The following is a 20964-nucleotide window of genomic DNA, read 5'->3' as shown; positions in this document are numbered from 1 at the left end:
ATTGTATGGTACAATAACAAAATTTTGACAATTTAAAGTAAATGACCAACTTTTTCAGTTTTAGAAAAGTTAAATGAAGAAATCCAACAAATACATTATCGAATAGAGAAATTTTAGTCCCTGACTTTTCCAACTTAATCCTTAAACTTTTTTTTACACGTTAGTCCTTCCGCTTAGATTTTTGATCCATTTGATGATACGCCACTGTAAGATTGAGTTACACAACATACTCAGAGTGACATATCATCAAAAGGACTAAAAATGAGAAAAAATTATTAAATTCATAGACCTAATTGAGAAAAATTACCAAGTTCATGAACCAAAAGTTATTTTCTCCCACTAATTAATCCCACGATTTAGGAAGAGGAAAGGAAAGTAGGCTTTTGATTACTTTATAAGTAGATGTAAACAACTGATTTTGGCAGAGCATGTGAAGTTGGAATTTTCATTATATTTTAATGCATAAAGTTGGGTGGTACCAAAAAAAGAAATTAATGATGGAATTGGGTTTGTTGAACTGAATGCATCACTAACGATAAAACCTGTTTCATTATACACACAGGTGATAGAATCAAAAGTGAATAACCCCACTAACTGGGATTTGTTTAACATATTTACTCATTCTTTGTGGCTGCAACCTGCCGTGCATCGACGGCGAAGAACTCGGTGATGACTTCGAGCGGCATTCCTTTGGTCTCCGGGACTTTCAAGAACCCAAACACCCAGGATATCAGACACACGACGGCGTATATCCCGAAGATGCCGGCAATGCCTATAGAACTGAGCATCATAGGCATGGAGTACGAAACAATGATGTCTCCGACCCAAGCGGTCAAAGCACAAATTGCAATGCAAAGGCCGCGGACCCTCGTTGGAAAGATCTCGGAGCAGAGGATATTTGGTATCGGTCCGTACCCCATCACGAAGAAGCAGAGGTAAAGAATCACACATATAGTTGAGATGGCAGCATTTATCACTGTGCCCAATTTCACAATCACACTTAACACTAGAATGATTAATGACACTATGACCACGGGGATTGTGGTGAGTAGCAGCCGCCTGCAGACGGTACCCGTATTAGTTTCTTTCCGTTTTCTTGACGATAATATTGCGAATAGAAAATAATGTTTGAGAAACTTGAATTACCTTCTGCCTGATATATCCATGAGTTTCATGGCTACACCTATGCAGGGAAGCATCAGCAAGGTTGCGAATGCACTAATAAGAAAAGATGCAGAATTCGAACCGAGTCCCAAGTTCGAAAGAAGCACTTCGACGCCTGCCTCTCCGAGAATTTGAGGAGTATAATTGAGAACTCCGCTTATGCCAAGAGCTACACATAAATTTTGGAAATTAGTTTAACTTAACATGGAGCTAAAAGAACTATAACTATGTAATTCTCCAGAGTTAATGCAACTGCAAGTGCAACTTAAAGCGGTATGGACCAGAGTCGTTTTTCGAAGCACATTCCAACGTATGAACCAATGTAGTGAAAATGACAGGGTGATAGTATGACAGCAGACTTACCTGCTGAAGTATCTGAATCCCGACCCCGACGAATAGCACGTGTTTCACTCCTGGATCAAGGAGAGCAGCCCAGACGGGTCCTTTTGCGGCAGTTTCAGCTGGATGAACCATTGCTGGTCCAACAGGAGGCTGGTCCTTAAGCTCCTTGGAATAAAGAGCAGGTTGGCTCACTAAGGCAGCAGCCTGGATAAACTCACCTTCTGCAGGCATATCATTACCTGGAAGTGATACATGGGACTCACGCCGAGATAGCACGATTCCCTCCTCGTGCAAATAGATCCTTTTAAACGCTCCTTCCTTCTTTCCGTCCTCACCTTCTGTCTCAGACCATTTCCATGCCAACTGCCAACCTCCTCCAATTCCTGTACCACCGACCGATTCTACAACATCTTGCACAAGAGTGCTATGACGTCTCATGGTCGGAGTACTGCCAGGGCTAGCTGTTTGACGCGAGATTAACGGGCTACGCAAATTATCATCAGAGTCACTCCCTGCAGCAGAGTCCTCACCTTCCCACTGCACGCTTTCCTCGTCCCAACGTCCATTTCTAACTTGATGCTCTGCTGTACTAAACATGCTTCCGAAATTCAGAAAATGATTGCTTCCCTTCTCAGGAGGCTTTTCACACACTTCCAAATAATGTCACCACAGGGTCCATAAGGGGTACATTTTGGTTCACCATGCTTTCCTGGCGAGAGGCAAGACCGAGAATGCTTTGTCCAGTGACAGGCTTGGCAACCCAAGAAAGTTCATGTTGAGTTCCATACAATATGATCTTGTCTTTATCAGCAATAGGTTCCTGACCCTCATCGAGTTCGTCAGCGGGAGCAATTATGTACTCTTCTATAGATGTTTCACCTCCAATGTCAAGGCCCTCAACCAACAGAGCCATCTCACCTGCATGATCAAACAAGTCTCAGCAAGAACATCTCCTTCATAATTTAGCACTTATTCTCATTCATAACTTATGTAACGCCTCTCGACGATTCTTGTAGAGCAAGCAACGTGTTGTGTTATTAGCTTCAAGAAAATTAAAGGAATCAAAAGATGAACCTGAGACATCTTCCCTGCCACGCAACCTCTGAAGAACCTGCTTCGCCTCAAGCATCTTCCCTTTACTCACAAGCCACCGAGGAGATTCGAGCAAATAAAAGACCATCAGGGAAAAGTACAGGAGAGAAGGGATTGATAGAATCCCAAGCATCAACCTCCAACTCGGTGAGTCCATCAATGACACACCGAAAACCATACAATACGATAAAAACATTCCACCGGAAATAGTGAGTTGGGGCAATGTATTCAACAATCCCCTAATCTCCGACGGAGCCGTCTCGGATATATAGAGCGGTACAAGAGTGACAACTATACCAATCCCAAACCCATCCAATAGCCTAGCTATGCATAAAACATAGACATTAGGCGACCACAACATCACCAAACCACTAACAAAGTAGAGCAGTGAAGAAATTATCAGCATCGGACGTCGACCGAGCCAATCCGATAGCGGTCCAGAGCATGTCGTAATCGCTGTGGCTCCTATCAGTGACATAGCTACCACAAGACCCTCAAGGCAAGCTCCCAGATTGATATCCTTCTTAATATACACAATTGCTCCTGAAAAGGACAAAAACTAAACACTAAATAGAATGAATCCCAATTCTTGAATTCTTTATTTGAAAAAGATTGAAAGAAGAAAGTACCAGCGATGGTGGCATACAAGAGCAGCACCCTTCATGTTTTCACCCATGAATTCTGAATCAAAAACTTATCTGCAAGAAGAAAAGAAACCCAGATCACAACATCAACCGATGAAGAACATAAGAGTTTCAAATACTGCCATGCATATACCGTGATCTTTAGGGCTTTAATTTATGGCTTATCCTAACCGGAAGGCTGGATGGAGGCGCAGAGCGAGAGAGTGAGAGAAGATTCAAGCACGTGTTATCTACGTGGTGATCCCGAACGTGACGGATCGTAATTGGTTCCGGCGATCGCTTTCAATTTTCAAAGATTTGTCCACGTTAAGAGATGCTCCAAGTCAAACCCTTTTCTTGCCGACCTAAATATCAATTTGTAATCATATTAAAAATTCTCCTTTCACTGTCTGTTTTGGACACCTGTTGAACACTTCTGATAGATTTCTATTTGTACGCGGTTTCAGTGTGGATCCTTTTCCTCCACGTGTTATTTATTTTTTAAAATAAACTACGTATTTAATCATTTGGTTATCATTTTAATTTAATTTAATTTAATTTTTAAAATTTATGTATTTAATCATTAATTATTATTTTAATTTAATTTAATTATCATTTTATTTTTTTTCAAAATCATTACAACTACCATGTTATGATTTTTTTCAGTTATTATTAATATATTATTATATCTATTAATATGATATTTATTTCAATAACGATGTGATACTATATCGTGGTGATACATCCACATATATAGAAGAAATTAAACTTTTTTATACAGTTAATCTTATTGATGTTGATTTCGCTGTATTTTTTTACTTTTAAATTCTTAAAAATAATAACTATTAAAAGAAATTAATCTTAAATACATATTCATTGTATGCAATCACATCACGTAGTCTATAAGTTTTAGTATAAATATTAACATTTGATGCACTACCAATTTATATATAGACAAATACATTGTCGATGTTTCGAACACAGAGCCGAGCCATCATTAGAAAAGAAACACAAGATGAAAGATGAATATTCATCTTCAAAGCAACAGAATGAACAAAAATGATGAAAGCTTCTTGACCGGTGAAATTGCGAAGGAATTGGCACCGTGTAAAAGCCAGTGAGTTGGTTACTCATTCTTTGTAGCAGCCGCCTGTCGTGCGCCGACGGAAAAGAACTCGGTAATGACTTCGAGCGGCATCCCTTTGGTCTCCGGGACTTTCAAGAACACAAACACCCAGGATATCAGACACACGACGGCGTATATTCCGAAGACGCCGGCAAGACCTATAGAACTGAGCATCACGGGAAGAGTGTATGTAACAATGATGTCTCCGATCCAGTAAACCAAAGCGCAGATCGCGATACAAAGGCCGCGGACCCTCGTTGGGAAGATCTCCGAGCAGAGGATATTTGGTATCGGTCCGTAGCCCATCACAAAGCAGCAGAAGTAGATAATAACGCACGCAGTTGAAATGCCCGCATTTACGACTGTCCCCAAATTCACAATTTCACTGAACACAAGAGCGATCAGCGATACGATAAGCACGGGGATCGTGGTGAGTAGGAGCCGCCTGCACAGGTACAAGTATTAGTTTCTTTCCGTTTGCTGAAGTAGAATATTACAAGCATTACAAGTGGAAAATAACATTTGAAAAACTGAAAATTACCTTCTGCCTGATATATCCATGAGTTTCATGGCTACACCTATGCAGGGCAGCATTAGCAAGGTTGTGAATGCACTAATAAGAAACGACACGGAAGTTGAACCAAGTCCCAAGTTCGAAAGAAGCACTTCGACACCTGCCTCTTCGAGAATTTGAGGAGTGTAGTAGAGAACTCCATTTATGCCAGAGAACTGCACAGAATCCGAAAGTTAGTTTAACATACCATGGGAATCATAGTGCAATTAGCCTCAGCTGATAAATACAAGATTCGATCTAATCTTATTCGAACTACAAATCGACAACACACTACCATGTAGCAAGCTGTGACTACCGTTTTATGTACTAGGAGCTAAAAGAGCTATAACTATGTAATCCTCCAAAGTAAAACAAGATATTTCAGAACCAACGACAACTAGCAGAGGTATTGTTTTTAATCTCGAGAGTCGATGCAACTGAGTGCAAGTTAAAGCGGTATAGATCATAGTTGCTTTCCGAAGCACATTCAAATCTATAAGATAATGTAGTACTTAGCGGACAGATTTCAAAAAATATAACAGCTGACTACCTGCTGAAGTATCTGAATTCCAATCCCAACTACTAATGCACGTTTCACTCCTGGGTCAAGAAGAGCAGCCCAAACTGGTACTTTTGATGCAGTTTCAGCAGGATGAGCCATCGCTGGTCCGACGGGACGCTGATCCATAAGTTCCTTGGAGTAAAGAGCAGGTTGGCTCACTAAGGCAGCAGCCTGGATAAACTCACCTTCTGCAGGTATATCATTACCTAAAACCGATACAAGAGACCCGCGTCGAGATCCCAAGATTCCCTCCTCGTGCAAATAAATCCTTTTAAACCCTCCTTCCATCTTTCCATCCTCACCTTCTCGCTCAGACCATTTCCATGCCAACTGCCAACCACCTCCTATTCCTGTACCACCAACCGATTCTGCACCATCTTGCACAAGTGTGCTGTGACGTCTCATGCTTAGAGTACTGCCATGGGCAATCGGAGGAACCATGTCCTTGTCCAAGCTTGTTGTTTGACGTGATATTAATGGGCTATGCAAATTGTCATCAGAGTCGCCCCCTGCAGCATCTGATGCATAGTCCTCACCTTCCCTCCGCAAGCTCTCCTCATCCCAATGTTCATTTCTAACATGAGGCTCTGCTGTACTAAACATGCTTCCGAAATTCGGAAAAAGCATACTACGTGTGCTCCCTGTCTCGGGAAGCTTTTCGTGCACACTGCCAAATAATGTCACTATGGGGTCAATCAGGGATACACTTCGGTTCACCATGCTTCCCTGACGAGAGGTGAGACTCAAAATGCTTTGTCCGGTGACAGGCTTGGCAACCCAAGAAAGGCCCTTTTGAGGTCCATATAATCTGATTTTGTCTTTGTCGGCACTAGGTTCGTGAGTGTGACCTTCATCAAGTTCATCAGCAGGACCTATTATATATTCTTCTATAGAAGTTTCACCTCCAATGCCGAGGCCCTCAACCAGCAAAGCCATCTCACCTGCAAAACAAAGAGGTCTCAGCAAGATCCACTCCTATCTTAAAAACGATTAGCTTTTATAGCTTATGCTTGTTCATAATTTACGTAACGCCTCTCATGGATCCAGTAAAGCAAGCAGCAAGTTATCCCATTAGCTCTTAGAAGTATATCTAACAATTCAATATTCAAGTCTAAACATTTTCAAGTCTTGACAAAGAAAGGAGGATGAAAAGAAGGAAAGAAAATTAAAGGAAGCAAAAAGAAGAACCTGAAACGTCTTCCCTCCCACGTAATCTCTGAAGAACCTCTTTTGCCTGAAGCATCTTCCCTTTACTCACGAGCCACCGAGGAGATTCAGGCAAATAAAAAACCATCAAGGCAAAATACAAGAGAGAAGGGATAGATAGAACTCCAAGCATCAACCTCCAACTCGGTGAGTCCATCAATGACATCCCAAAAACCATACAATATGATAAAAACATTCCCCCGGAACCGGTGAATTGCGGTAATGTATTTAACAATCCCCTTATCTCCGATGGGGCAGTCTCGGATATATAAACTGGGACAAGTGTGACAGCTAAACCAATCCCGAACCCATCTAATAGCCTGGCTACGCACAAAATATAGACATTAGGTGACCACAACATGACCAAACCACTAACAAAGTAAAGCATTGAGGAAATTATCAGCATTGGACGCCGACCAAGCCAATCTGATATAGCTCCAGAGCATGTTGTAATAACTGTGGCTCCAATCAGTGACATAGCCACCACAAGACCTTCAATGCTTGTTCCGAGATCGAAGTCATTTTTAATGTACACAATTGCTCCTGAAAGCAATCAATGTTAAGGATTCAAGGCAAAGACATGTTTGAGCAGCAAATAGGGGAGATGGGTGTAAGAAACAACGCAAAACAAGTACTCGATATCGTTTGTTCGAACCCTTGTCATTTCAATAAATCTCACTCAGCATTATCAGGAAGCATAGAAATACCATAGTGTAAACCAAGAAATAGTTGGTAATATAAACGTGAAAGAAGCAAGTACCAGCAATGGTAGCATTATCCCATCCCTGCAAAAAGTTACCAATTGTAGCAGCAATGGCTACAAGAGCAGCACCCTTCATCTTTTCACCAATTAATCAAACAGCTTATCTGTAAGAAAAAAGAAACCAGGATCACAAATTAACCCATCCACCATTTTCATCAATAACCCAGATCTCATAATTTCTGTCACTTGATTGCATATCAATCACAACAGTGGCATTACCCTCCGAATTACTCAAAGAACAAGACAAAGAAACAATTTTACAGGCATGGATGGGAACTGGTAAAAGAAACAAGGGCAATCACCACCCACAACAACAAATTTATAGCTTCAAAAAGTTTAAAACTTTCACCTTGTAATAGCCAAAAAGGAGAGACTGAAGCTTTTTGAGACAGACTGTGAGTGAATATTCCTGGTTACAGGAGGGAAGAGATAAGCAAGTATGAGGTGTGGAAATGAAAAGCTTTGTGCCACAATGATCTTACCACTTCCAAACAAGTGAACAAAAGAAATGAAACTGTATAATATATTAGAGACAAAGACAAAAGAGAGAAATTACCCACAATTATAACGAGAGAGAGAGAGGCGCTTGGAATTAAATACGAGCAGTAGTAGCAGAGAAGATAAGAGTCGTTTTGGTAGTAGCTCAAAGACGAAGACTTTAACCACCATTCTTCACCACCATATTGTCAAACTGGGAATTCCCGAGGTGGCCAAGGCACCTGGTGGACTTCATTAGTCACTGAAACTGAAGGGACTGAATGGAGAATTTGTTGTCTGTCTGAATGATTGATAGGTAGATTATGTCGGATATTGTTTTTAATAACAAAATTATTGTAATCTCCATGCTCTTAATTCTGCATTGAGTCGACTCTTGAGTACTCTCCCAGTCCCATACCCATCTTTAACTTTAAGCGCCAATAATTGATGAAGTTGATGCTGCTGCTCGGGTACTATGTGGTCCTGGGTTTGCACCCCTCTCCCTATACTTGTTTTCACAAGTACCGTTGGATTCAGATTGCAATTGTAACCCAGTAGTAAAATTCTTTTTTCTATTGACATTATTTCTTTCCATTTGTCTCCAAATATAATAAGTTTTTTAATCTAAATTTCATCCGAACGGCAAATACGAGTCGAGTTAGATGGCGTCGGTGATGTCTATATGTTAGTTTATTTTTCATGACCCTTTATCGATAAGGCCAATTGATAAGGCCATGTGCCCCAGACCCACTACCTCCTCCCACTGTGACCATCAAATATATAAATATATACAGCAATAACTATGGTTTCACTCCCTCTACTATATTCACAATTTGAGATTTAACTCAATTACTTTATTTTCATATAATTTAGTCTCTATATTTTTATACTCTCTCTTTTTAAAAAAAAATAAATTCCTCTACTTTTATCTTACTATTAGTAGGTCAAAATTAATATCATTATTAGTTACCACCCTTAAAATGTCAATATGTTTCTTTTTATAAATAAAATTTAAATATTCAAATTTGCATGTAACTTATTATTAATTAAAAATGATTGATTAAATTTTTATAGAAAAATATAATTATTTTATCGGTAACAACTAACAATATTATCAATTTTAATTTATTAAAAATATTATAAAAATAAAAAATCAAAATTAGACAAGTCAAACTCAAATTCAACATAAAAAGAACTAAAATCATAATTCAACCATATATATAGTCTTAATCGATTGTCATCATTTTTGTTGTAACATAAAGGAAAATATACGTTAAAGTCTGCTTAAGTACATTTCTTCGATTTATGAATAAGAAAAAAATTGAGTAATTTAAATTATCTTTTTATTTATGAATAAAAAGGAATGAGTAATTTAAATACTGTATTAAAAAATATAATTTAAAATTTTATAATTATTTACTTGAAATTGAATTATCACGTTACTATAAATATTATGTTTAATTAAAATTTTAAGAGAGTCATTTTAATATAAAATCGAAAGCCCAACCGAAAGTTTTGAACGGATAAATGCCCAATGGGAACCCAATCGAAAAGTAGATTGAAGCACAGAGAAAGCCCCGCCGAAGACGATGGTTTGGTGATTTGGATCAGATAGACCCGAACCGGAATCAAACAGTACAAGTAGGAGTGAGAGAGACAGAGTCGAGGAATCATCATTTGTAAAAGAATCATAAGATCAGCCGGCGGAGAAACCTTGAAAAAAAATACAAGATCATGTCGTTGCTGAATGGACAGCCTTTGGTCGCAAAGCTAGCTGCTTTATCTAAGTTCGTCGTGCTTCCCGGAACCATGGTTGCTGCTGTTGTTTACTCTCCTCCCAGCTATGATTCTTCCAACAAGGACAAATCCCCCAAATAAGAACTTCTCTCTAGCTTTTCCCTTGGTTTGTGTTTTACCCTTTTCTTTGAAATTGGTTGTGTTTTGGGTTTTGGGTTTTGCATTTGTGATTGCTGAATTACGCCCCACCTTCTAATTATTGTCAGACAAATGGATCTGATCGTGATTTGATGGAAGTTTTATCGCTCCGCTTAGTCTGATTGTGAATCTGAAGTTAGGTTATACGACTTCGTTGATTGGATTGATTGCCCCCTATCATTTTACTCTTGGTTGATTATATGCTCTATACAGGAACACATTTACCAGAGAACACATTCTGATTTATTCTCAATGTTTTGTGCATTTCTTAACTGGGATTTTCAAATATCTCTCTGAAATTCTAATGGTTCCTCCACCAATGGTTGGGTTGTTAACCGGTCATTGCTTTTATTTCTCTGATTGTTGTTGGTTTTAGGGCTAATTGTTTTAATTACATGCTTTATGAATAGATAATGGTTATTTTTTTGGGGGGTTGGGGGGAGGAGGTTAAAGACGTATTAAGTTTTGCTCATTGTAGGACTGTCGAGACATAGTACTAAATTGTGGTTACAGGTGTTGCGGATGTTACAATGGGATTTATTTCCTAAAAATAACTATGTTTCTATATTGTGGATGCAGTTGTAATGCTGAAGGGACCTTGAGAAATGTAATGATGCGGTCATTACATTGCGTTACGGCAGCAATTTAGTACTATGGTCTAGAGTTCTACTCTTTGAGTGCCAAGTGAAACATGGTGCTGAATGAATATACTTTTTGATGATCGCTGACTATTACATAATTTTTTGTAATGCAGGTATCTTTATAGCTAAGGTTTTCAAGCTATGTTTCTTTACAATAATGGGGTTTCACCGACATTTCTGCATATTGTTTCTAGGTATGTAGAGAGTTGAATGTATTTGTTTGGCTAGGAAGAAAATTTTCTGTTAACAATTTTTGGTTCTTCTCAGACTTTGTCAGAAGAATAAGATATCATGTAATGAATACAAGAATGCCCCATTCATTACACTGTTGAATAATTTGGAATGTTATGTTGTTAGTTCTTTACAAGAATAAATGCATTGATTGGCTTTACCTATATCATTAATAAGCTTTACAGACAAAAACAAGTAATATTATGCTTTCTAGCAATAAGGGGAAAAAAGTTGCAAATGAAATATGAAACCAAATATTAGACAAGGTTTAGTAGAAGTACCGCACAAACATCAAAGATAAGTAAACTCTATATTGTAAAGATTATTTCTCTGTGTCCGAATTCTGGTCCCTAGAAGTTTGTCCCGGATAAAAATGCAGTTCCTTGGTTGAACCGACAATGTCCATCCGGTCTTTAGGCGATTCAACTGAGCAAGCAATTCCAACTTTGAAAGTGGAATCAGTCGCTCTGTCAGTTCGGTTTCCTCCATGTTTGCTTTACTTGTATTTGGACCGCTGCTCGCACTCTGTATTTTGTCAACCGCAAGGTGAAGTAGTGGATCAACAACTTCAAGAACCTGATCAGGCAATGCCATTTTTACGAAAAGGTGAAGCGTTAGGCCATCTTTAAACATGTATCACTGGGTCTCTTGCTAGTGAATATTTCGAGCAGAAGAATTCCGAAGCTGTACATATCTCCGGTTGTTGCTGCCTCTGTTCCAGTGTCATACTCTGCTAAAAAGTACGAGTTGTATGCGTTAGCAGCGTTAAGGCAGAACATGAATAATTCAGTTTTAAGATGAAGAGGCACAAATTATTTACCTGGTGCAGCATAGCCGATAGTTCCCTTGAGACGATTAGTAGTTGTAGAGTCTTCAGAAAAAATGTTAGATAGATTTTGGGAAAAACCTAGCCAGTCCAAAATCTCCTGTATGGGCAATCATGTCATGGTCAGGCAAAATCTCCTACTGGCACCTCACAGCGACGGTGGAGGTAATCAAGAGCCGAAGCCACGTCAACAGCAATGTTTAGTCTTAGAGAAAAGTTTAACATGTTTGATTCTTCTCATACAGCCATTAAAGCTTCCATTGTGCATGAACTCGTAGATGAGGGCTTTGGAAGGATTGCCTAGAAAATCAGCAATGGATCGAGCAGATAAGATTTTCACAAAATTTCGATGCCTGACATTTCTCTCAAGGTTTTACATTCTGTCCTGGAAGCACCTTGCTCCTGTTGATCCATCACTTTCACCGCAATTACATTTGGCCTTTGGTTTGTTCTAAAACTCCTCTCTACACACGGCTAAAGCTTCCTTGGCCAATCAATTTGGCAGACAGCAAATCCCTCAGTTGCTGAAAAGAAACCCTCAAAATTGAATTTCCCCAATATCTTAGTTGAATGTGTGCGACTAAAATAGAATTAAAATCTAACTTTTGATATAATTTTTTAAAAAATAGATAATTAAAACAGAATAAAAAATAATTATATGACTAAATACATTGTTTACCTTAAATTAAACCATAATGTTTTATTTATTTTTTCAAAATGAACCTTATAACGTGATAACATTAAAGGCACAATTACATATGATAACATTAAAGGTAGAATTGAAGAAATAAATAAACGTTGACATTTTTTTTATATTATGCTATATATGAAACATGAATCGACTAAAGGCAGTCAATATTTCTATAAATAAGAACTCATCAAGTGAAGTTTGAAAGATTGTTATTCTCAAAAAAAGTTTTAGATTCGAGCAATTGTGTTTGTAGGATGTGTGTTTTGCCGATAGTTAAAAAAAAAATTCTGAATGAATACTACTTTTGTAACCATCTCATACTGTTAAAAAATTTATGTAAATGAGACTTGGGTTCCGCACCATTCATATAACCAACTTTAATATTTCACATCATTTGCTCAAAGAGGTTGACCATTTCCCCTATAGTTCCATCTAGCTTACTTCACGAACCCCAAATCTCGCCTCCTTGTTTATCGTTTAAACTCAAGGTGGTCGAAATTCCAGAGTCTGCAAAATGAGAAAGGTTGTAACGAAAAAGCAAAGAATATCCTAGGGTAATGCTCGAGAACATGCCAGTACAAACAGCAATGTAAAAAGCGACCGGCAACAGTAATGTCTATACCATTGAACCAGTCGACTCATAATACTGTTTTTTAAGACTCAAACAAACTTCAAATTGAACTTTAAATATGCTTTGTTTCCTTGCCACATTGGTGTCCCTCGGGCTTCGTTTCTCACCTTATGACCAATATGAAGTAGATAACTCTGGTTTCGATTGGCCATTTCCCTAAACTCAACACTTGATACTGGAGCTGGAGCTTAATGTCACTGCAACGATCTCAAGAAGGTGGGGCCTAGGCATCAGCTGGATCATTTGGCCTACTGTTTCTCAAGACCTCCACTTCCAGAATGCCATCAGGACGGAAGGTTGGAGAAAACAATCGTGGATCAACTGCTCCAGGCAGAGTAAAGGAAATGGTGAATGGCCCTGGTGAGCAGAATGTCTCGTTTCTCGTCTCACATTTTCTCGATAATCCCCATAGCACTTCGGTGCCTTGAGTTACAATACCCTGTCCATCGCGTTGGATCTCACATTTTAACTTACCTGGTAGAACCAACATTACGAACTCAGTCATCTACTCATCTTCATTTATATTTTTTGTTCAACAGGATAGCAAGGGTTCAAACTAGATGGCAATTGCAATTGCATTTTTTAGACCGGTAATGTAATTACTAGTTAAAGTGATAAACATCTATATAGGTGCATTGGATTTTACACAATGATGTCAAGGGCACAACACACAGTCACTAGAACCCTTCCGGCACAAGGCGTGAAAAAAGTGCTTGCCCAAGTGAAGTAAAACCACAATACCTATGTGTGTGGTTAATAAGCTTATATATAATTAACTCTAAAGAAAGATTTAGTTTATCTGCAAATCATGCAAACTTTTGTTGCTCAATATGTATTATTTCCTTACGGAGAGTTTGATACTATCCCTTCCTTATGGGCCTTTTTTAATGTCCGTCAACTTGCAAAAAACCATGCCTAGGAGCATTACAAGTGCGTTTGATCAAATGAACCTTGCCAGCCTACGCATGCCTGCCTACACAAATGCCTTGACAGCATTAACTTACATGCTATTAATAACACAGTTATAGATAGAAACTTACTTTGATCAATCCTCATACTTGGCAATGCAACTCGGAAAAGGAAGGCATTTTGACTGACACCAACGTCAAGAATATTCCTCTGCAGCTCCAGTCAAAACAACAAATGGCTTCAACTTTGAGTCCGAATAATCTTCACCGCCCATGACTTCCCTTTACACAAGTCAGCCACAAGACCTGTCTATTGGTATCACCAATACAAAACACATTTAAAATTAAGATGATAATACATCCAAATGAAGTAACTGAATATATGTATTTGCTTGTCAACCATAAAATAATGGAGTTGTCAACCAACTAGAATCAGCATCCTCCCTAAAGGACTTGTCAACCATTAGACCCTTAAAACTTTGAGAAGTGATTTGCCTCAAGAAACATCATACTCTAGTTCTATCGCCTATAAACTGCTTTAAATATAGTTAGATCAACAAACTGCATGGTGTAGAACACAAAAGAAAGGCCCGAAGAACCGTGAACCAACCTACCTACCCCCTCTGATCAGTGTAATCCATATATCTTAAGTTGGCACATAAGAAAAAAGAGAGCCACCTCACACAGATAGCTCATGGTCAATAAATGAATAACAGCAGAAGTTGAACATTATTACTCACCGCATGGTATGAAAATGCAAGTTTCAATCATTTTATGAGTTACCAATGTGAACAAAATTCGAATTTTCTTCTGCTGTCAATTCAATCCATTTGAAACCCTTCTGGGGGAAATCATCCATTTTCAACTAAGGTAAGCATAGATTTGCAAAACTCTCTAGTTGAATAATATGGAAAGCTTAATGAATGAACCATGGAAAAGATAATTCTATGCAAGTAGTTTAGGGTTTCAAATTGTAGCAGCTAAGCGGTGTTGCGGCCGCTATTTCGCTGTAGTGGCGCCGTCAGCCGACGCGAAAGATCTCAGAGAGATATGAACATTTTTCACATCAATAGTAGCGGCTTCCGGCCGCAAAAAACATTGTAACGGAAAATAGCAATTTGAGCGAAAACAGAACAAAATGTAGCAGAAAGATGCAGAGTCAAAGAGCAGATATCTCAAAATCTCGTATGAATCAATTAGAAATCTACCTGTTAATTTTAACTTTTCAAAAATACCTTATTTAATTTTCCTGGTCCGTCGGACACTTGAAGGAAAGAGTGATGGTGAAAGGCTTCTCCGGCGATGGGGAGGTCGGGAATATTTTAAGAATGTTTTAGAGAAGAAAATATATAATTCTAAATTCCATCCCTTAATTTATCGAAATTGAAAAGTTAATCCCCTATTTTAATTTGTTAAAATCAGGTCTCATATTCAATGAAAGTTTAAAATAGTTCAGTTAATTAGTAACACGTAAATTTGCTTATTAATTTATTACATATAAATTTCGAACGGTTATTTTTTTATTGGTTTCTTGTATTTAAAATTTAATATTATTATTTTTAGGTTATAATTTATTTTTTTCCTTTCTTTTTTATAAATTATGATGATTAAGTGATGATAAATTAAAATATCTTGGAAACGACCACCTGAAGGCTGGTTGAAAATTAATTTGGATGCAGCCAGAGATATGAGAACAGGAAGAGCATCGTGTGGGGGAATCATCAGAAACCATGAAGGAGCATGGATGACGGGGTTCACTAAATTCATAGGTACTTGTTCAGTCCTAGAAGCTGAAATTTGGGGAATATACCTAGGACTCATACGCATGGAAACAAGGGATAGACAAGGTAATTATTGAAGTGGATAGCTTGGAAGCCATAAAGACCATCAAAGCAGCAGAGAACGGACAGACTTGGATAACAACGGTGCAACACATAATGCTATTCTTGAAGGAGGATTGGAGTGTAAGATTCGAACATGTCTCTAGAGAAGGAAACAGAGCAGCAGATTGCTTAGCAGATATGACAAATCAAGAATGTCTATAGAATTTCCCAACCCGCCGGTAAGGGTGCAGAGTATTTTACAGGAAGATTTATATGGAGATAATCATAGTTAAAATATTAGACAGATATAGTTGAATGGCGTTGGCCTAGTATTAGAATATTACTTTAATAGTTAGTTTCCATTCATTTACAGAAAATTATTTTGATATATTAATATTTTAAACAGATACTAATACCATGACAATTGATCCACTTCAGAATAAAGCACCAGAAATACATACTCAATGATTCGTTCTAATTTTTATTAGAAAAAGTGTCGGTGTTCGGTGATGAAGATAGTTGAGGTGATATGACAATTTTTAAATAATTTATTTTTTATAATCACACTTGTTTGACAGGTTGGAGTAACATTACTTCTCGTTCCTGAAAGCACAGCAGGAGCTTGGATATGTTCCAATGGTGTCCTCCGCCTGAAAGCGTAGCAGCAACCATCTCATACTTCCAGGACAGGGAAAGGAAAAGTTTGGACGGACCGACAATATATCCATAGGTATTGAGCGACCATAATGATTCGACACTTCGCTACTGCTTGGTTGCCACACATAGGACCACTGTCACTCCTCAGATCTATCGGACTTTTCTTATTCCTATCAATGATTGGAATACGGCTTGCGTTTTTTTCTTAGCTGTTGCATAACATATCGGAGAAGCCACATACACGTGGTGGGTGGTGATAAGAGTGGATCTTGTTAATGTAAGAGGATGATTCTGGCAGACTTTTGCACTCGGTTTCCCTTATAACAGTTACAGTTGAATAGAGCATAAAAAGTGACAACTTAAGCATCGTGTCACACCTAAGAGAAGTGGGGGACATTAATCCAACATCGCAAAAGAAAAGATAGGTCATAAAATTTAGAAACGGTGACACTGCACATCTTCCAAGAAGAGAGTAATGATACGTGACAATTACTTGTGGTATTGTACTTTTAACTTTACTGTGGCTGTGTATCTAGAATGTTTGATTGGCTACAAATGGAAAAATTAAGCTTTTGTGAAATGAATTCACTGTTATTAGCGACAAACTCACTAGACACAACACCTAAAAGGCTAAAACACATGATCCTTTTCTCTGTTTTTCTTTCTTACATCAACCTTACACCTTACAGATGCATAACACTAACAACACTCAGCCGTTTCTAGCTTTAGCTATCTAGCAGCAACCGAGTCACAATGCTTAATTCTACTTCAGATACACAATGCTTAAATTACAAATGGTTCCTCATACAACACATTAGCCCGATCCTCTACAGACTATCGATTTAAAAGCACAATTTACTTCCATGGAAAGTTTGACATACCATGTGGGTTGTTATCGTTGCAGGCTCCCATGCTCTGGTTAACCGGGCTAACCGGTCCACCTGAGGATTCGCTTAAAGTACCATGAGAAGGTGAGCTGTTAACCCCTGGAGCAAGCTTTGGTGGGATAGATAGATCTTCCTTCTGGTATGCTGTCTTTGTGTCTTTTCGATTGTCCGCGATGAAGGTACCAAGGACCACCTGCAATAAAAGCAACACATATCTCACTATCATTACCATAGACGTGAAATATACTACATACAAGGAGATGGACATTAATGTATAGAACCAAAAGCCAATAGCAGCACTATGCTCTAATGTTACATGGTTGATGGTTGACATAATGGTAAATATCATCGAACTTTAAGGTCTAAAACCGTGTGGAGTATTAACATTTTACATTTTTATAATATTTTAAATGGAGTATTAACAATATAATCAATCATAAAATATTTATCATTTTCCACCAAGTTAAATTTAGAGTAACTTTTACTTCTACCAAGTGTCTTTGATTCACCCCGTATATTGCACGATACTGAAAAAATGATACAGTAATTAAAAATTTAAAATGAGACGGAAGAAATACCTGAACAGGGGATGCAGCTGTTAGAAGGCCAGCTACACCACCACCTAAAACACGACCATCTGGGCCAGACAACGACACACTTAAACCTCCGGTTCTGCTCCGCTGACCACCATTTTCTGACAGTAGAAATGAACCAGAAAGTGACAGAATCTCAAATCGCCCCTGCACCATTAATGGAAAAGGAGCAGCATGCCATTAATATTAGATACTCAATTAAAGAGGCGATACTGATACATTTGATATTTAAACAGCATATGACCATCCATCTATAGGTTGATGCTAAACCTGACAATATTAGACACATACAGAAGATAACTAAAAAGTGATAAGACATAATAATGTTTCGCTATCGCATCAATTTTATATAAATGTAAAATATCTTTAGTACAATTATGACACGATAAAACACAGGAACATGACAGAGATACAAAAATTGCACGATCAAATTGATGCTCTAGAGTCTAGATGCCAGTATTTACCTCCCTCCCAGACACTAAAAGTTGCTAGGAAGAAAAAAAAGCTTTTTTGGCTTGATACTAATCCTTTAGAGTATCACAAACCTCATAAGTTACAGTTCCACCAGATGTTGCTGGTTGGCAAAGAGTAACATTTGATATAGCTCCATTTGCTGAGAGAATGCAGATAGCTCTGGGACCATGCTGAGAAAATGACATTATTTTTGATGATACATCCTAAAACCCGGTAGATACAAAAAATTTTAGCATCAGATCAACATATTAACTACAAGTAATATATCAATGAAAGAACAAATCCATTGCATAAAGAAGCACAGTAAATTTTAGAGTGATGGGTAGGCTGCCAGTGAAGCAAAGGATTAAAATCCTCCACATTGATGAACAAAAAAATCAATAAAAGAAAAGGTATCAACATATACTTTAAGGAGTGTCACTGTGCCAGTTTAAAAATCATCAAGATCATGTGATTCATTCCCACTTAGCAAAACTAAATTTATTTATTCATTTGACAAACAAGAATACACCAGAACTAAATTACCAAAATAAATCTGGACTAAACCCACACTTTGGTGGGACTTGAACCTGGGACCTAAAAGTACCCACAACCTCCTCCTTGCTACTAAGTCTCACCAACCATAACTTTATTTTAAGTTGATTATAAATTAAGTTGCAAAACTCAAAAGCATTATTAAAATTTTAGTTCACTCAAGTATTTCTTTGTTGTTCTCATTGACTCCAGTTGTCTAAAAGAGGAATTTTGGAAAGTTGATCCGATTCTCCAATTTGACCTTCTGTTTTATCACATGAAAGATGCAAAGCATTTATGACATAACTCTTTCTCCAGAGTCAATAAAATTCTGAAGACGTCAATTGGAAGTGAAAAACCATACAAAAGCAAAGTAAATAAAAGAGGTTTCAGCAACTCATGACGCACATTTTTGCATCTAGCAGCAAGATGAACATGTCATTATTAATAAATGGGAACAACAAGACAGTTTTACACGAAAACCAGGGGAAGGCGGAATGGAAGTTAACAGGGGAAAGAGAAAAAACCTCTCCCACTTTAACAGTGACAACATGGGGCGTAAAACCAACTCTGCTTGATCCTGCAAAATAAAAATAATTTTTTAGAGAAATATGTCACCATAGTACCCAACCAAGTACTAAGATAGCTCAGGCTTCTAAGAGTTTTTCTCTTTTAGAAGGTTGACCGAACCATAGAATGAAAAAACATATGCTTCGTATTGAAAAATGATTGAAGGAGAAAAAGGAAAAGAAAAGAACAGAACAAACAAAACAAAAATCTTGTAATAACAAGAAAGCTGCAAGCCTTCAGTATTATTCAGGAACGTGTGTGAACATATTATATATAAGCATTCTTGGTAGACATTACTTGATAGATAGCTGCTATTAAAATACAAGAGAGTGAAGATATGGCTGGAAAAGGAAAAAGGCAACAGAAAAATGAAGCAAGGGATGCACTGGTTATGTGCTTGAAATCTAAAAGTCTGATAGAACTGATCCTAAGTTGAATCAAAATCTTGATCCCAACAGATGTAGGCATGATTCCACAGCATCACAGATTCCTATATGTTGGTATTTGGACTATCGTTTTGGTTAAGTTTGATTATCCTTATATAATCTCTTTACTACTTCTAGTCTTACTCTACTTAGTGGTAAATACTAGTATGTACTGTGGTACTACTAATTAATTATTATCATTACTCAGCACTGCAGCTATGATTCCAGCCTCGTCAGAAATTAAAACCCAAAACCAACACTAAAAACATAAACAAAACCAAAACAATCATTCCTTTATTATTTTTCCACATTACCCATTTGTTCTCCTCGCCTGTCATCAACATCCCACGTGTGTGTGTCTGACTATATGTCTATATATTCCACAAAACAAAGAGAAGAAAAGAAAAAGTAGAAAATCACATCCTTCTTCCTAGATGCTAATTCCCAAGTATGAAGCATTGCAAGACCAAGCTATGAAAGAAATGTCGTGGCTACCAATCCAAAGCAAAAAGTCATCCATTAAACTAAAAGATTAAAAATGCTTTATTTAAGTATCAACTATCAAGAGAAAGAGTACCCAGAGCGTCAAGTTTAGGCTTGTTGAGGGAACCAGGAGGTCTCCCCCTAGGTTTTTTTGTTGAAGTTGGTGAAGAGGCTGATCCTCCAGAAGGTGGTGGCTGAGGAGTTGGTGAGGGGAATCCTCCTCCGCTATTAGATTGGGTTACGCTGACAGAGGGAGGAGCTACAAAAGACAGCGGCAAGGTATTCTCCGGCCCATATTTCCTGGGCCTCCCCTCTTCTTCTTCAAAGACTCGCTCCCCATGCTCATGCTCATGTTCAGAGCTTGCCCTTGTCCTTGTGTCACCGCCAGGCCACCGGCGGACCCGTCCGCCCCACCACCGCCGGAAGCATGCTGCGGCTGATATGTGGGTGAAGCGGAAGCGAGGGGCTTGTACATAGCTGTTCCGTCAGCGCTAAAGGCTAAACGCATGTTCTGTATCACCGGCTGTGACGCCACCGGACTCGTCTGTTGCATGCTTAAGCTGTACGGCTCTCTAGTGGCCATCAGTCCTGTCTCAGATCCCGACATCCTCCCCCCTGTACGCTTGGTGTTCTAAAATTGAATTATATATGCCTTTTTAGTACTTTCCTTTGCTCTTATCTAAGTATTTCACTAGATCACGAAGCACCAGAAGCAGACTGCTAATAATAATTATGTTGTAAATGAACTCGCTCACTGTTTGAAGCACT

General features: G+C 38.2%; 2 protein-coding genes, 1 long non-coding RNA gene and 2 pseudogenes across 5 annotated transcripts; 1 reads left to right on the top strand and 4 right to left on the bottom strand.

Moving 5' to 3' along the window:
* Nucleotides 1–599: 599 nt before the first annotated feature.
* Nucleotides 600–19552, bottom strand: LOC120160270 (monosaccharide-sensing protein 2-like). Of its 3 annotated transcripts, XM_039170687.1 has the most exons (7): nucleotides 19543–19552; nucleotides 8404–8407; nucleotides 7429–7530; nucleotides 6651–7211; nucleotides 5451–6403; nucleotides 4889–5076; nucleotides 4339–4792 (listed from the first exon to the last, which is right to left on the bottom strand). In XM_039170687.1, exons 3-7 carry the CDS (start codon nucleotides 7505–7507, stop codon nucleotides 4348–4350), a joined length of 2226 nt encoding a protein of 741 aa, XP_039026618.1. In that variant the 5' UTR covers nucleotides 7508–7530; nucleotides 8404–8407; nucleotides 19543–19552; the 3' UTR covers nucleotides 4339–4347. The 3 variants fall into 3 exon arrangements, with proteins under 3 accessions (XP_039026619.1, XP_039026618.1, XP_039026617.1); XM_039170688.1 differs by lacking the exons at nucleotides 4339–4792; nucleotides 8404–8407; nucleotides 19543–19552 and adding exons at nucleotides 600–1059; nucleotides 7781–7871 and having other exon boundaries at nucleotides 7429–7535; XM_039170686.1 differs by lacking the exons at nucleotides 8404–8407; nucleotides 19543–19552 and adding an exon at nucleotides 7781–7870 and having other exon boundaries at nucleotides 7429–7535.
* Nucleotides 1393–3345, bottom strand: LOC120160272 (annotated as a pseudogene).
* LOC120160276 lies at nucleotides 9573–10783 on the top strand. The gene is made up of 2 exons (XR_005519423.1): nucleotides 9573–9811; nucleotides 10598–10783. It is a non-coding gene; the product is annotated as an uncharacterized LOC120160276 (long non-coding RNA).
* Nucleotides 13087–16266, bottom strand: LOC120160165 (increased DNA methylation 3-like). Its single transcript, XM_039170593.1, has 3 exons — nucleotides 16189–16266; nucleotides 13904–13982; nucleotides 13087–13337 (listed from the first exon to the last, which is right to left on the bottom strand). Exons 1-3 carry the CDS (start codon nucleotides 16264–16266, stop codon nucleotides 13087–13089), a joined length of 408 nt encoding a protein of 135 aa, XP_039026524.1.
* Nucleotides 16822–20827, bottom strand: LOC120160273 (annotated as a pseudogene).
* Nucleotides 20828–20964: the final 137 nt, after the last annotated feature.

The sequence above is a fragment of the Hibiscus syriacus genome, unplaced genomic scaffold, assembly GCF_006381635.1.
Source record: "Hibiscus syriacus cultivar Baekdansim isolate YM2019G1 unplaced genomic scaffold, ASM638163v2 tig00111392_pilon, whole genome shotgun sequence".
NCBI classification, from domain to species: domain Eukaryota; kingdom Viridiplantae; phylum Streptophyta; class Magnoliopsida; order Malvales; family Malvaceae; genus Hibiscus; species Hibiscus syriacus.
This window is presented reverse-complemented; position numbering and strand designations above follow the sequence as displayed.